This window comes from Vespula vulgaris, chromosome 8 (genome assembly GCF_905475345.1).
Source record: "Vespula vulgaris chromosome 8, iyVesVulg1.1, whole genome shotgun sequence".
In the NCBI taxonomy this organism is placed as follows: Eukaryota; Metazoa; Arthropoda; class Insecta; order Hymenoptera; family Vespidae; genus Vespula; species Vespula vulgaris.
The window spans coordinates 479764-494973 of NC_066593.1; the positions used below are offsets into that span (position 1 = coordinate 479764).

Below are 15210 nucleotides of genomic sequence, written 5' to 3' on the forward strand. Positions count from 1 at the left end.
ATTTATCTTGTTTTTTTCTACAGACACCAATAATACGTGAACGCCGACGTTTTACCGACATCATGGACGAAGAAATCGACGACGAACGAAGGGCCAGGATAAATAGATATGGATCACCCGATACATTCACGTTGAGACGATTGAAACACGAATTAGGCACTCGTCTCGATAGTTATGTCGAGGCCGAAGCTATGATAGAGTCCAAAAAGGAAGGGAATCTACCATTCTTCCGCGAGAAACCGCAAATACGGCCGATTGAGGAAGGAAAAGCAGCGCAATTGATGTGTCTTGCAGTAGGTGATCCAAAACCACTGATACAGTGGTACAAGAATGACATTGTCGTTCAAGAAACTAAAAGAATAAAGATCACGGAAGACGAAGAGGGCAGATCGATTCTCAGTTTCAATCCCGCAAAAGAACACGATGCTGGGATATATAAGGTGGTGGCAAGGAACTCTCTTGGGCAGACAGTAGCCAGAACTAGAATGTTGATAGCTTCGGTTCCCTGTGGTCCTGACTCGCCAGAGGTATAAAGCAATCTTTCAGATAAGTATTTATCCTCTGATGTTATTGAAATTAGTAATAAGTATCGTTCGATCCACAGGCTACCGAAATATCGGATACCCAGATACTTTTACGTTGGAAGCAACCAAGATATGATGGCAATTCTGCCGTACTGTGCTATAATCTTCAATACAAAGAAGCCGATTCTATTACGTGGATAGACATTGGTTTCAATATAGACCACGAATTTTATCTAATCCGAGATCTCAAGCCAGACATTTGTTACATTTTCCGTCTAGCAGCGCGAAATCGAATTGGATGGAGCGAGAAGGGTATTCCTTCGAAGGTAATTAAAACAAGACCACCGGGTATACCTCAGATACAAATAACCAGTGCTATGAGACATCTTCAAGAATTAACGGAGTCTGGACAAGAGATTGTACTCGAGGAAGATAAGCCTCATATAAATTATTCTGTTGAGGAACAACCGGTTGAATGGTCGACTGAAACGTTAACGAACAAATACAGCTTCATTTCTGAATTATGCCGTGGTCAATTCTCTGCTGTGGTCAAGGGGATCGACAAGTCCTCGGATCGCGTGATAGTCGCTAAGATTCTGGACCTTAGGCCAGAAATTGAGAAGCAAGTAAATAGAGAATTCGAAGCTCTACGTTCTCTCAGGCATGAGAGAATAGCTCTATTAGAGGCAGCATATAAAGCACCCGGGTCACCGTTAGCTGTCTTCATTTTGGAGAAGCTTCAGGGTGCCGACATTCTCACGTATTTCTCTAGTCGACACGAGTACACTGAAAATTGCGTAGCCATGGCTATAACGCAAATATTGGACGCGCTACAATATCTTCACTGGCGAGGATATTGTCATTTAGACATTCAACCGGACAATGTGGTGATGGCCTCCGTTAGGACAGTTCAAGTCAAATTAGTAGACATGGGAACTGCGCAGAAAGTTAGTAAACTCGGCACGATGGTACCAAAAGCAGGTCACCGTGAATATAGAGCACCAGAAGTATACAATGAAGAACCTGCATATCCACAAACAGACATTTGGATGGTCGGTGTTCTTGCGTACGTGTTATTATCCGGAGTATCACCGTTCCGTGGCGATGATGCCAGCGAAACGAGACAAAATATTTTATTTGTTAGGTACAGATTCGAATATCTCTACAAAGAAATCAGCCAAGAGGCTACGCGCTTTCTCATGTTGGTCTTCAAACGTGCACCGAGGTAAGCATTCTCACAAAAGTAATTTGTATCATTTTTATTGTTAAAATTCACACCTCTTCCTTCATTTATTCTAGTAAAAGGCCCATGGCTGAGGAATGCCACGAACACAGATGGTTATTACCAACCGAGTTCATGATCAAAAAACGCGAAAGGTCTGTCTTTTTAGGTAATAGACTAAAAGAATATAACACCGAATATCACGAAGAAAAAGAAAAACTGGCGTCGGAAAGCCAAAGCCTTGCAAGCGAAAGCCTTTTAGGTTCTACTCGAAAACTTATAAGATCAACGAGCATACAAGAAGAATTACTTACAACGGTCTAACGATAAAATTATGCTTAAGATACGATTTTTCCAATTAATTTTCTCCGTATGACTGTAAAATATCACAAAAACATCTAGTCAGTCGTTAAGAGAGCAAGGAGGAGCAATAGGGAATGGATTAAAAGAATATCACACAAAAATATCCCGTTCCTTGTTTTCTTTTTTGTTATTATTTATTTGTTACAACGTATGATTAATTATATCGAATATTATATCATCAATTCGAACATGAATTTCATTAAAGAAAATCATGAAATTTCAACTGTTCAGTATTCCGATCAATTTAAATGGTTACAATGGACACAATGGTATTGAAACTACGAATGTAATAAATGAAATTAGTGGACATGATTCATATCCTTTCAAATTGTACAAAAATCGTTACATAATATAATAAACAAATATGAAATAATAAATGCAAGCACTGCGTTCTTACATGCGTGTATGGAAAATTACGTAGACAAGTCTTTCACGCTTCGATATCTTTTAAGGAAATAAAATAATAATGAAATAAATTAAATACAGTAATAATCAGAATAATTACTCGATTAAAAAGATGTAGATTTTTTATTAAATATTGAATTTATTTACAAATTGTGTTCTCATAGATAATCTGTGATGAGAAAGATCTATCGTACATGTGACATATCTTTGATGCATCCTTCTTGTACTTTCAACAATAGCAACAAGTTGAATGGTTTGGATGTTTAAAGAAAATAAAAATAAAATTACACTCGTTCTAAGATAAGAAGACTAGTAAGAAAATATCAAAATATAATGTTCAATTTTCTTTGAAAACGCTGAGTTTTAATTCCTTTTGGGTTTTTGCAAAAATCATGGTTCTAATTCGGTGAGTGCACAATTACACTGTTTTATTAGGAATTTCAATTTGAAATCATCTTTTTGCATACTGCATAACATAATACTTTACCTTAGTACGAAAAGATTCTTTATCTTTAATAAACAATTCAGCTGCATCTCTATTTAAAGGATCATCAAAATTTAAAAGATCCTGAAACGTAAATGAAGAGAATATTTAATATCTATCCCGGAATTATTCGCTCAAAAAAGATCTTACTTACAGTAAAGAGTGAATTTAAACCCCATACAACATCTTTTAGTTTACGGGTTGGCGCCCATCCCATCCCATCTATACTATTTTGCCTTAATATTGAAAGACATACATCGCCATCTTCGCTTATATTAGGATGCCATAATTTTGTTAAACATTTTACCTTTGGTGGCTGTAATCAAATAGAGTCGCTTTAAATCGATAACGTTATACAAGGAGTTTTAAAGAATGTAGAATTTATATTTACAGCCATATTATAATCTTCTGGTATATAAATATCGAAGAAGAAGCGTCCACCAGCCCAATATCCCTCATCAGGTATAATCAAAAGCGTAAATTCATATAATCTATGAGGATCATTAAACGTTACTTGACAGGTAACAGGAAGCGTTTGCTCCATTTCTTGTACCTAAATAATGTATGAAAACAAATATATAATACCTATTAATGATATACAAACAAAAAAAATATTTCATCATACCTCTTTTATCAATAGCTTGTCGCGAACAGATGCTCGTTTATTATAATCTCTATTTTTAGAATTTGTAATCTCAGGATCTTTTTTCAATTTTCCTCTTAATGTAATCATTGTTCCTCCTGTACGTTAAAATAAAAAAATTTATTTATCTATACACATTAATCTATAGAGGTTAATTTTTCATATAACAAAATTGTTATAACGTTAAAAATGTTAAGATGTTATTTTACAACCAATAAAGGCAAATAAATATTTATGTAATAATCATAAAATGCAATTTATTTCTTACAAAAAAAATTTTAGAAACGAATTAATATTAAAACTTACTTCGTGATTATCTGCGTATTGCAATAAAATCGTTACAATTGCAAAAGAAAAATTTTTTATTATAAAAAAATTCGTTTTATATAAAATTAGTGTATAAGCTAAAGTACTTTGAGGTTAGAATTAGCGTGCAGTTATTGAATTCGTAAGAAACGTACTTCTGACGACTGTATCTTGTAAGGTTCTAATTTTGCCGTGAAACTTATATAGTGCTTTTTAAGAAACGTATATTCGAAGACACTCCATTTCACCCATCATGATGTAGCCGAACAAAAACGGAAAATATTGTAGTAAATTCTAAGTTGAGACTCCTGTACTGCAGATGGTGGTACTGTTTGAAAACAGAGATTGAACAATTTGGGAATATAATTATAATTGTGGATAAAAAGGAAAATAAATTAAGCATCCATAATTTCTACTTTCAATTCAAATTCGATTAATGGAATTTTCGATTTCGTTAGAATTACAATCAGCCGCCATTTATGTTGCGTTAATAATGTTCATACTTGCAACTATATTAACACGGGTACTCTAGGGAAGATATTTACGAAGGCTGACAAACTTATGAAAACATACATTACAAATAAAGTTGCTACTGTTAGACGAAACAAAGAAGTTGTCAACCGAAGACGTTTATATATACATATTTGTAAATTAAAAACTTTTATTATATATATATATATATCAATTCTAGGTCAAATGTTTTTCTATTTAACACTTGTTGTATATGATCTTAACCTAACATAGTAAACAAATGATCTAGTAAAAGCAGTTGTGAGTTATATATTATTTCGTGAAAATAATTACGATACGAAATTGATCGGTTCAATCTTTACAGTACATTTATACAGTAACTATAACTATTGAATTATGGCAGAAATCGAATGGCCGTGGCAATACAGTTTTCCTCCATTTTTTACGTAAGTCTTTTAAAAATTAATCTTCAAATTATTTGTGCTTGTGTCTTATTTGTATTTAGAATGTAGAAAGTACTTGTCATATGCAATAGTTCGTAATATATAAACAAAAGTTTTACAATTAATACGATTAATAATAGAAAATTAATACGATTAAATGATCGAAAGAATAAAGTATAAAAAATATCATCTATTTGAACAGTCTCCAACCACACGCAGATACAAAAGCAAAACAATTAGCAGCATGGAAGAGTTTAGTATTAGAATATTATCGGATCACAAAACAAGCAATTGTAGATATACGAGAAGTCCATTCAAGTCCTCTTTTTAACAATAGTGCAATCAACCGTATCCTTAATGAAATTTGATCTATAGAACCAAGATTGATACATTTTACAGAACACAATTATTTTCCTTATATATATAACATATTTACTATTTAATAAAAGGAAAATTACCATCAGAAGTAGTACTTATAATATTAGAGGAGTTAAGCAAAACAGGAAATGCTATGCCGTTAGATAAGACAAAACAAAGATGGTTAGTTTACTGGCACACATTGGAAGAATGGGGCGATATAATATATAATTGGGTACAAGAAACTGGACACGTTGGATCTGTATGTACTTTCTACGAATTAACTCAAGGAGAAGATATAGTTGATCAAGGTATGCACTATAAATGATATTTATAATAATATATTAATTATATTTTTTCAATATTTTTTTGTAGAATTTTATAAACTTGATACGGAAGTATTAATAAGATCTCTTAGAACTCTTGAGTATGCTAAAAAGGCTGAATTGATCATGTTTGATGATAATCAGGGAGTTAAATTTTTTTGATTGCATATTTATTATTCAGAAAATACACATGCAAAAAGATTCAATGTTATCCAACTATTTTTCTAATAATGAGAAGTGCTTAATTATCATCTTTATAATATTGAAACTGCCTATTCCATATGTTTTTAAGAAGAACAAGAATTATTTGAAGGGTAAGTTAATATGCATACATGCTTTTGTTAAACAAAAACATTTGTAATAATGTTTCAAGATCACTTCTGCAGCATCTATAATTTCTCTATGACATCTTGTATCTGGATACATAAATAATTATTGTATTCTCTCTTGTTCTTGTTATTAACTTAAAATTTTTATGAATAACAATTCTTAAATATATTCTATATACAAATTCCTACATACAATGTGATTTAGATTATTGCTTGATTATATATCATAATAATTTAAGATACTATATTTATGAAAAAAAAACAGCATATATACTCTTAAATTATTATATGTATGGCTTTTGTACATATGTATATAATAAATCTATATGTGAATATGGTGCAAAGAGTTTAAAACTAAATTGGCTATGTTATAGATTTGTATTTCATTTGTATGTACATATATTAAAAATGATATTCACAAAATTCTGCTACAAACTTCTTAGTTTGTAAACAATTTTTATATTAAATAATATAAAAATGTATAAATCTCTAAAGACACACAGTTCAAGTGTGCGATATAATATAATATCATATAAATGCTATTAAATAGCATGCAAAGAATAAAAAAAAAGAAAAGATTATGCTTCTGCTTTACGCAATTGAGCAAGTTCAATAGAATCTTCCGTTTGATTCAATGTAGGTACATCAAGTTCTCCTTTGCTCATACGTTCGATTATACAAGCACCGAGTGCATCACACATTACGTTAATCGTAGTCCGGAATCGATCTCTAAACAAATCAAATCCATGAAGTATATAATATTATGATATAGAGAAAAAATGACAAACGTATATAATTTTAGATATAAACGTAAACTTACAACAGCCAATCTACGGCAATAATAAGGGTGACGTCTTTTGCGGGTAAACCTATGGTATCTAATACCATAACCATTGTAACAAGACCAGCTTGTGGTATACCAGCAGCACCTATACTTGCAGCTGTTGCAGTTATGCTTAAAAAAGACGTGAAAGTGATAATATTTTATAGATACTTTGCAGTCATTTTATAAGTATATATTTTTAAAAATATGACAAAAATAAAATACCTAACACCAATGATACTGCTAAGAGTCAATGATACTCCTCTAACTTGAGCAATAAATATAGCTGCAACTGCTTCATACAATGCAGTCCCATCCATATTGATAGTTGCACCAATTGGTACAACAAACCTTGTTATCCTAGGATCTGCTCCCATATTATCCAAGCACTGCAGAGTAACTGGCAGTGTAGCAGTACTGAATAAATAAGCGTATTTATATATAATAATTTTTTGCAACAACTCCGATAGAAATTTATAATATTCACCTTGAAGCTGTTCCAAATGCTGTAACTAATACTTGTCCCATTTTTTTAATAACTTTGAAAGGTAATTCTTTGGTACAAATAAAGTATATAACGGACAGAGTGCCAAAACCATGGAGAAATAGTCCCAATAATACTGTTATAAAATATAAACCTAATTGACCAACGATGGCACTTATATCCTTAATTTCTAAAAGTTTTGAAGTAACCAAAAAGCAAACGCCAATCGGTGAAATCCTAAAAAAAGTATATATTAACATAAATTCTCTTAAAATGATTCTTAAATCATTCATTTAAATAGAAATTTTATTTTCCCATACCAAATGACCCAGTTAGTGATAATCATTGTTGCTTCTGACAATGCTGTAAAGAAATCCAACAAAGCTTTTCCAGACTCTCCCATTTTACCGAGTGTAATCCCAAAAACAATACTAAAAACGACCAATCCAAGAATATTGGTACCATCGGTATATACGTGTGAAATATCCCAATTTTCTACAGGAATTTCTAGAAAAGCAATTAATTAATATCATTTCCAGTAACACTATATATTTATTAATAATTTTCTTAGTCTACTGAAAGCAAATCAAAAAAAAAATAATCGTTGAAAATATAGATCGTTCTTACCATCCGTCACATTTTCAGGCTTCGTTAATATCGTACGATACTGAAATAAAAAAATGAGATATCTGATAGAAACAATTATATTTATATCTTTATTTCATTCTATAATGTTAAATTATTATTTGGAAAAAATAATCAATCGTAATATTTATTATTAACTTACTTGCGTAATACAGGCCTGAACAAGATTCGGCGGAAATATATTCCTAAAAAAAAAAAAAAAATAAATAAAAAAGAAAAAGGAAAATTATATTGCTTATAATATTCAAAAATATTGTATACCAATGATACTTTTATAATCGATTAATTAGAAAACATGTAATAATATATCATAATCAAAGTACCTAACTAAATCTAATAGCGTGTCGGTGGTAGTAACGTTTCTGATAGTTAACTCCTTTTGACTATCGAAATGTCCACTGATTTCTCCGGGTCTTATCACGGAGACAAGAATTATGCCAAGAATTACAGCACTAATCGTTGTAGTTCCATAATAATAAATCGATCTCATACCGATCTTTCCTGTAAATTCAATGAACAATTATTCTCAGTGCCTTTCTATCTTGTTAATTCGAGGTATCAAATAAAGAGAGAGAGAGAGAGAGAGAGAGAGAAAAGAATCAAATTTTATTTATTATATTATAAAAATTTGTTCAAACAAAAAATTGCTCACCTGAGAGAGATAGGTCCAAACTACCAATTGAACTGACGATACTAGCCACTATCAAAGGTAAAATCAGACCTTTAAGGATCCTAAGAAAAAGATCTCCAGGAAATTGAATGTACATTATCTCACGAGATGTCCATCCCTCCGGTTTGTTGATATTCCTTAAGATGAAACCGATTAGAGTGCCGGCACACACACCGAATATCGTGAGCAAAGTCAATGAATTTTCCGACATGCACTTTTTCCATCTTTTTGGACGTGCCATATCGCTCTATTTTATTAGTATTATTTTCGCTTGACAAGCGAAATCGTTAAAATTTTAAAACAATAGGCTCCACTTGTCGAACCTGCGAAATTAAAAAGCAATCGAATTTTACGATTAAATCATAATTAGTAATCTTATTAAGACGCAAAGTTATTGAAATTTATTCAAATGTTTCGTCAACGTTCGCGTTATTTGCATAAAGAACTATCAAAATGTAAGGAAGCATGACATCGAATAAAAAATTTTTTATTATTCGTATATATTTATCTACAATATGTGAGTTAATCAAAAAAAAAAAGAAAAATGAGACGATAAAGCCAATATTGTCTTAAATCGCCTCGAATTCAAAATTAGCACGAGGATGAAAGACAGACGCGCGTGCTTTTGTTGATTTACCCTATACGAGAATTAAACGATAATTTTACTTTATAAAAAGAATGGAAAGGAAACGCGTCTCTGATACAAGAACCATTGGGATAATTTCGTATAATCGGGTCTAACGCATAACATCATGAATGATTAATCAATTTATACATACATCTCTCAACAAATTTTTCTCGTACTAAGATAATGAAATTCTCATATATTCCACGCTAAACTGGTTAAATCCAATTCTTTGTCTTGATATAAAGATAGAGAAAACAGCTATTACGCAAAACATTTTTTTTCTTTCTTTCTTTTTTCTTTTTTTTTGGAGATTCGACAAACAGAAGATTTTGTTCACGCGATGTCTGACTTTTTTAGGTCTGTTTGTCTTATGTATCTTACCAATCATTTCATCCATTCATTATCCGTGAATATTATATTTTATCTTTTTACGTTCATTATTTTCATGTTTTATGGAACGACAAATGTAATAAACCGCTCTTTTTTTTTTTTATCGTAAGGTTTAATAAAGATATTCATATTTCTCGTGAAAGGAGACTATTCTCACGAATATTCTCTTTTTCTTTTTTCTTCTCTTTCTTCAATGTAAAATAAGTTTTTTTCTTCTTTCTCCAATATAAATTTTAATTAATTCCGATTCGAAGGAACGCCATGAAAGCTGTTATTCTCGATGAAGTAGTCGGATAATGGCACCTTTTTTTTTCATTTAATTCACCTACGTAATAGCGGGCGTATATACGAAATGTATTTATCAGTATATATATATATATATATATATATACACATATATATATGTATATGTACATACATGCATATATATATATATATGTACGTATGTATATTCAGAGAAAAACTAGTACGAACCGGTTAAAACCACACCATAGATCGGTAAATAAAATTACATGTTGTAATCCATCGAAAATACAAGTCCAGGAGAAAATGGCGGGATTTTTAATTTACTTCGAAGGATAATTTTATGAGTGTTCCTACGAACATACTCTTAGGAGAAAGAAAAACAGAAAACAAAAGAGAGCTCGAGTTCTTCCACCCCATGAAAAAGAAAAGCCCAACTCCAAAAACGTTTGCTCGTATGCCGCGACGACCGCATTCCTTGCATAATTGCAATGTACGATCGTTCTCAACGTCTCCCTATTAACGAGAACCACTTTTATCATGCAACGAGAAAGAATTTTGTGAATCATTATTTACGAAACATTTCTTTAATTTACGATTCTCTTAAATCAATCTACAGAACAATTACGAATTGATTTTACGAAGCAAAGAAGATAAAAAATAATTATGTAAGACCGTACGTATGGTCGTTGGTTGTTGAAAAGCGATGAATATTAACTCGTTTATGATCTCCTTTTTTTACAAGAATTTATACGTGCACGAAAGAAAGTTAATTTGGCTTAAAAAGGAGACAGCACGTGCTTATCATTTGCTTGGCAGACAAAACGATCTAATGAATGGGATACCCCGACAACTAACAATCGTTATAATATTAAATTGAAAAAAAAAAAAAAGCACGGAAGGAAGTTATTTACCCGTTAAATATATTCACAAATTAGTAGACTAAAGGCCAATTCTTTGTAAGATAACACGAATGGTGAAACATTCCGGATCTAACCTCATTTCGTTCACTAAATATTTAAATTGAATAATGATAACGAGTTAATTCACTACGATGTCATTTCGAGAGATATTACGAATTTTATAAAGGACACAAGGAACATTTACAAACGATAAACTCGATTCAAGTTTCTCATACGTTTTCCTCGTGTTTGTCTCGACACTCGAGTCCAACGATCTTGCTTGTACGCACGATGCGTCGATCCAAATAAGGTAATCGTTAAGTATGCCTGTCTTACCTTTGGAAAAAATTCGGGTCATCTTTCTCGAGATCGAATATATCGAACCTACGATTTTTTTTTCTTTTTTTCTTTTCTTTTCTTTGGAATTTCCCGCCAATCAAAAATGCTTCGTTAAATCTTGCTTTCAAGCTAATCGACTATGAACAAGGATCGATCGATGAATTTTTTAACACCGTTTATTTTATTTCCCCATAAGTTTGAGCATCGAGTCGAAGGAGAAAGAGAATAAGAAGGTCCTTAAATTTTCCTTTCACAAGCGCGTCCAACGCCCACGCAGTTCGCGCCAAGGACTTTTCTTTTTGTACGATTTTCTCAAACCTGTATCTCATTCAAGAACGGTGACTCCTCTTATCGACATTGATTTATCAAGCTTCTTTGTCCATCGTTCGTGATTTTTATTTTCACGCGCACTTTATCATAGAAAAGAATTCGATAAGGAGAACTCATTCATCGGATCGCTTATTCACAATTTCGCACGAAAGGAAGGAACGCACTTTCATTTGAAGATTCAGTAAGAACACAAAAGTCACGATACTCCAGAGAAAGATGGGTAGAGATATTATTTCGCGCGAATTTGATGCGACTCGTATGTGACACATGTGGTCGGTCGGTCGTCCACGGACCACGTTAATTACAAACATCTCGTAATTTTTCTTTATATATACATTTTATCGTCGACCCTCTCCATTCTTTCCGTCCGAGGAATCGTTCGTTCGTAAATCGTTCGATTTTTCTTCACTTTTTTACGGGTAACTTTATCGTTCGTTCGATTGATCGATCACCCCCCCACATTGGTACTTACTTTTATAATATTAAAAAAGATTCCCTAGTCGATCGATTCGAAATAGGCCTTTTGTATCCACGCGATGTCGAAGAAAAATAAAAAGAAAAAAGAAAAAAAAAATAAGAAAAACGAATAGAAAAGGGAAGAAACATCGGCGCTCGTGTATACGATAATAAAAGATCTAAGGTAGGGGATCTTGAACCAACGAGAATAGGTAACCCGGCAGCGACAGTAGCGACGTGTTAAGAGAAAGGGAAGAGAGCGGGAATAAAGATATATCATCGGAAGAATTTACTTACTCTCGTCGAGTGTAGACCGTTCGATCGATTACAGACTCCGTTTCGATGCAACGGACTCGTTCTTCTCTATCTTCGTATCATCTATACATCTATCCAAAATGGCAGTACTGCCGCGCGACTCTTTGAAAATTCAAATCTTCTTCAATTGGAAGATAACGAAATCGTTCTATTTCGCGGGTAAGAGAAAACACTATTTCGAAATAATTCCTAATGAAGATTGTGCTGTCATTAAACTATCGTTTCTACTCGATGGCGTATACGTTGCGAAGGAGAAACTCGGAGCCGCGCACCACTATTCGCGAGGATCGACGGCGAACGACAAATTCGAAAAACGTAAAGTCGCTCTTGACTCTGCCTCCGGAGCCCGCCGATGATCACCGATTGTCTCTCTTTCCCTCCCGCTCCTTCTGTCTCTTACAGACACCGTAAATGCATCATACACACGCATACACACAAGTTCGTCCTTCGAGAAGAGGGAGACGGAGCGAAGAGAAAGAGAGAGAATCGGGCTCAACGGCTGCTCGCGACGCCTGCTCCCAACCCTGCGAAAGCCCGATGAATGCCGAAGTGCCTAAGTTAAAAGGCTAAGTTGAGAACCGTATAGTTCGAAGCCCTTCTGTGTCTCTCCGTCGACCTCCCACTACCCCCTCCCTCTTCACAATCTCACTCACTCTCCGCTATTTCTCACAATCGTCATCGTTCACTCTCCGCGGCGAGATGACTCTTTCTCTCTCTCTCTCTCTCTCTCTCTCTCTCTTGCAACTTTTATCTACTTTCTCTTCTCCCACCCTCCTTCTTTACAGTCGCACACACACATCCCTTGTCTTCCATCGTCAACAATCATCGTCACCGGATCAAGAACCTTTTATCTTCGCTTACCATTAAATTCGATCCTTCGGGTGTTTTATCGAACATTCCGTTGTTAATTTCTAACGTTAATAAATCACTAGGAACAGTGTTTCTCAAATTTTCGTTAGTCGTATACCATGACACGCGTTGCCGATATTATTATATTCTTGAGTTATTATAATATGGGAATTTCTAATTTAAGCGGACAGATGCTATCGTGGGGATGAAGTTGTATATATAAATACGTCCGTTTGCGACAAATCTAACAACGCTTTCGCACGTTATATGCGTCAGTACATAGTTGAAGTTAATTTATGTATAATTTATGGAAATTGCTGTGAGAAATATTTAGACGATAAAACACTTGGTAGATAAGCGCGTATAATAAGCGATGTTAATTAGATCGAGGTCAAGCGCATTGTAGTTTCAATTAAGTCTTTAAATACGTATTTATTAAATTTGCTTCGGGCTTTGGCTTTATTATTATAACGTTCCTAACTCTTAGGCGTGAAAGAAAATCATAATATTTTCATTGTATTCTAGTTTTATCTTTAGGTTTAATTGTTTGTCTAGATCGTATTGTTATTGAATCGATATTGATACGGATACCAAATATGCGATGTAAGAGAGATGTATTTAAAAAGAAACGTTTATTTTTTTATTATGGGTACATGTCTTTCTGTTTAGTGAACTCAATTATTACTCATACGTATACAAATATTTAAATATTAAGTTACAAAGAAATACTAAGTGTCGATGGAAACATTACCCTTATAATAAATTCGAGAAAATGAAGACGCATTTATTTATTTATTTATGTTTTTTTCTTTTTCTTTTAATAAGTCTGAATACTAAAATAACGTGATTAATATGACGAAGTTGTATAAAAATTACTCTATCATATTATTCAAATACATCGTGAAAAGTACAACAAATTTACCGTATACTAAGGCACTTAACACACAAGGTTTTCTAGAATATTTCTTATTTTATATGTTTCCGGCTTGCTCAGCTCATCTTTTTGGATTCAATGACATATTGAATTTTCTATTATCTTTCCAGGAAACGTCATTAACAGGATGGAATATTAAAAGCTAAAGTAGTTTATAGACATATATACAGGATATTTCGATGACATATTGAAGTAAATTATGAGAAGAGCACAGCTAATGTCACGTCTTAAATTTAAAACGATTACATTTTTTTTTTTTTGTTATAATAACATATACTTCACTTTTATGATGTTTGGAAATATAATATTATTTTCAATTGCTAAAATGAATTATCTAGCGCTGAACCCTTCCACTGCTTCTATGATTCAAAAAGATATTTTCATAATGAAGTGCAACGCTCTTTTATGAATTATTTTCTGGTGGAGGAGATGTGATCTTTCTCTTGAATAAGAGAATATGTGGTTCTGGAAGAATATATTTAAAAAGCATTTAATGATGTACGCATATAATGATGTGCCACAATCGAAAATATTTTGTTTACCTGGGTAATGGATCATGTAATGCACCCATCCTTGACTCTGTTGAACTCCAATAGCTCTCCACTCTTGCTCGGACATGAGATGAGTTTTTGGCACTAATTTCTGCATATCTTTTGGTAGAACCACATGCCTAAATAACGTAATCATAATCTATACCATTTCCTTGTATAAACTTTTCTACATAATATGTTAAGAATAAATATGTCTGGCCAAGCATGCGAGGCTCAAAAGTTTCAAAAGTAGAAAAGATAAACTCGTTATTGTTGCTTTAAAAGATAAATAAATAAGAATAAATTAAATTTGTGATTAATTCGAATGATTCATCGATCGTATTAAAGATATTTGTATTGAAGGGGTTAACAAAGCAAACAAAAGCATACGTTGGGCCAGCCATTTAAATACGACGTTGCACTTTTCCAACGTAGAAACAAAAAAAGAAGAAATTACTAGAAATTTCTTACGAATTTGGACAATGTAATCTTTTTCTTTGTATAATGAGACGAAACGTACGGATGGAAAATAAAAGAAAGTGTATACAATAAAAGCAAACCGTCTTTTTAGGCTTACCTATATTCATAAAGATCGTCGTAATATTTGTCGGAATAGTAGATGAGATTCGGCATTCCGTAATATTTAATTATGGTACTACAAAGGAAAAAAAAGGAGGCCAAACAAACGGCAATATGCTGCTATACTACGCTGCAGTAACCGCTCGAGAATTTTCCAAAACCTTCTGACGATGTAGGGTGCACGATTTGAAAGTTTAACGGATGTAGAATTAAAAGAAGT

General features: G+C 32.9%; 5 protein-coding genes across 21 annotated transcripts in view; 2 read left to right on the forward strand and 3 right to left on the reverse strand.

The window, feature by feature from the left end:
• The window catches only part of LOC127065869 (obscurin-like), a 37214-nt gene extending 34723 nt beyond the window's left edge, over nt 1-2491 (forward strand). For all 11 annotated transcript variants that reach the window (XM_050998818.1, XM_050998821.1, XM_050998819.1 and 8 more), the window contains 3 exons: nt 24-527; nt 605-1749; nt 1824-2491. In XM_050998818.1, coding sequence (XP_050854775.1) covers nt 24-527; nt 605-1749; nt 1824-2070 — 1896 coding nt within the window. In that variant the 3' untranslated portion in view covers nt 2071-2491. The remainder of the gene's footprint in view (nt 1-23; nt 528-604; nt 1750-1823) is intronic.
• A 127-nt stretch (nt 2492-2618) lies between these two features.
• LOC127065878 (NEDD8-conjugating enzyme UBE2F-like) lies at nt 2619-4270 on the reverse strand. Of its 2 annotated transcripts, none has more exons than XM_050998865.1 (5): nt 4103-4270; nt 3624-3739; nt 3390-3551; nt 3153-3314; nt 2619-3082 (listed from the first exon to the last, which is right to left on the reverse strand). In XM_050998865.1, the coding sequence occupies exons 2-5, from the start codon at nt 3729-3731 to the stop codon at nt 2966-2968; spliced, it is 549 nt and encodes a 182-aa protein (XP_050854822.1). In that variant the 5' UTR covers nt 3732-3739; nt 4103-4270; the 3' UTR covers nt 2619-2965. The 2 variants fall into 2 exon arrangements, with proteins under 2 accessions (XP_050854822.1, XP_050854823.1); XM_050998866.1 differs by lacking the exon at nt 4103-4270 and adding an exon at nt 3948-4092.
• Nucleotides 4271-4554: 284 nt separating this feature from the next.
• On the forward strand, nt 4555-6934 carry LOC127065879 (vacuolar protein-sorting-associated protein 25). Of its 2 annotated transcripts, none has more exons than XM_050998867.1 (5): nt 4555-4718; nt 4783-4864; nt 5064-5209; nt 5311-5529; nt 5594-6082. In XM_050998867.1, the coding sequence occupies exons 2-5, from the start codon at nt 4815-4817 to the stop codon at nt 5704-5706; spliced, it is 528 nt and encodes a 175-aa protein (XP_050854824.1). In that variant the 5' UTR covers nt 4555-4718; nt 4783-4814; the 3' UTR covers nt 5707-6082. The 2 variants fall into 2 exon arrangements, 1 of the variants encoding a protein (XP_050854824.1); XR_007782204.1 differs by adding an exon at nt 6676-6934 and having other exon boundaries at nt 4556-4864; nt 5594-5858.
• Nucleotides 6233-12793, reverse strand: LOC127065874 (excitatory amino acid transporter 1). Of its 5 annotated transcripts, XM_050998855.1 has the most exons (12): nt 10995-11770; nt 9988-10272; nt 9275-9838; nt 8478-8818; nt 8149-8326; nt 7968-8010; nt 7808-7847; nt 7501-7687; nt 7184-7417; nt 6922-7113; nt 6694-6828; nt 6233-6602 (listed from the first exon to the last, which is right to left on the reverse strand). In XM_050998855.1, the coding sequence occupies exons 4-12, from the start codon at nt 8734-8736 to the stop codon at nt 6452-6454; spliced, it is 1419 nt and encodes a 472-aa protein (XP_050854812.1). In that variant the 5' UTR covers nt 8737-8818; nt 9275-9838; nt 9988-10272; nt 10995-11770; the 3' UTR covers nt 6233-6451. The 5 variants fall into 5 exon arrangements, with proteins under 5 accessions (XP_050854812.1, XP_050854810.1, XP_050854809.1 ...); XM_050998853.1 differs by lacking the exon at nt 10995-11770 and having other exon boundaries at nt 9988-10626; XM_050998852.1 differs by lacking the exons at nt 9275-9838; nt 9988-10272; nt 10995-11770 and adding an exon at nt 12081-12783.
• Nucleotides 12794-13566: 773 nt separating this feature from the next.
• LOC127065880 (cyclin-dependent kinases regulatory subunit) lies at nt 13567-15198 on the reverse strand. Its single transcript, XM_050998868.1, has 3 exons — nt 14989-15198; nt 14424-14551; nt 13567-14346 (listed from the first exon to the last, which is right to left on the reverse strand). Exons 1-3 carry the CDS (start codon nt 15042-15044, stop codon nt 14285-14287), a joined length of 246 nt encoding a protein of 81 aa, XP_050854825.1. The 5' UTR covers nt 15045-15198; the 3' UTR covers nt 13567-14284.
• Nucleotides 15199-15210: the final 12 nt, after the last annotated feature.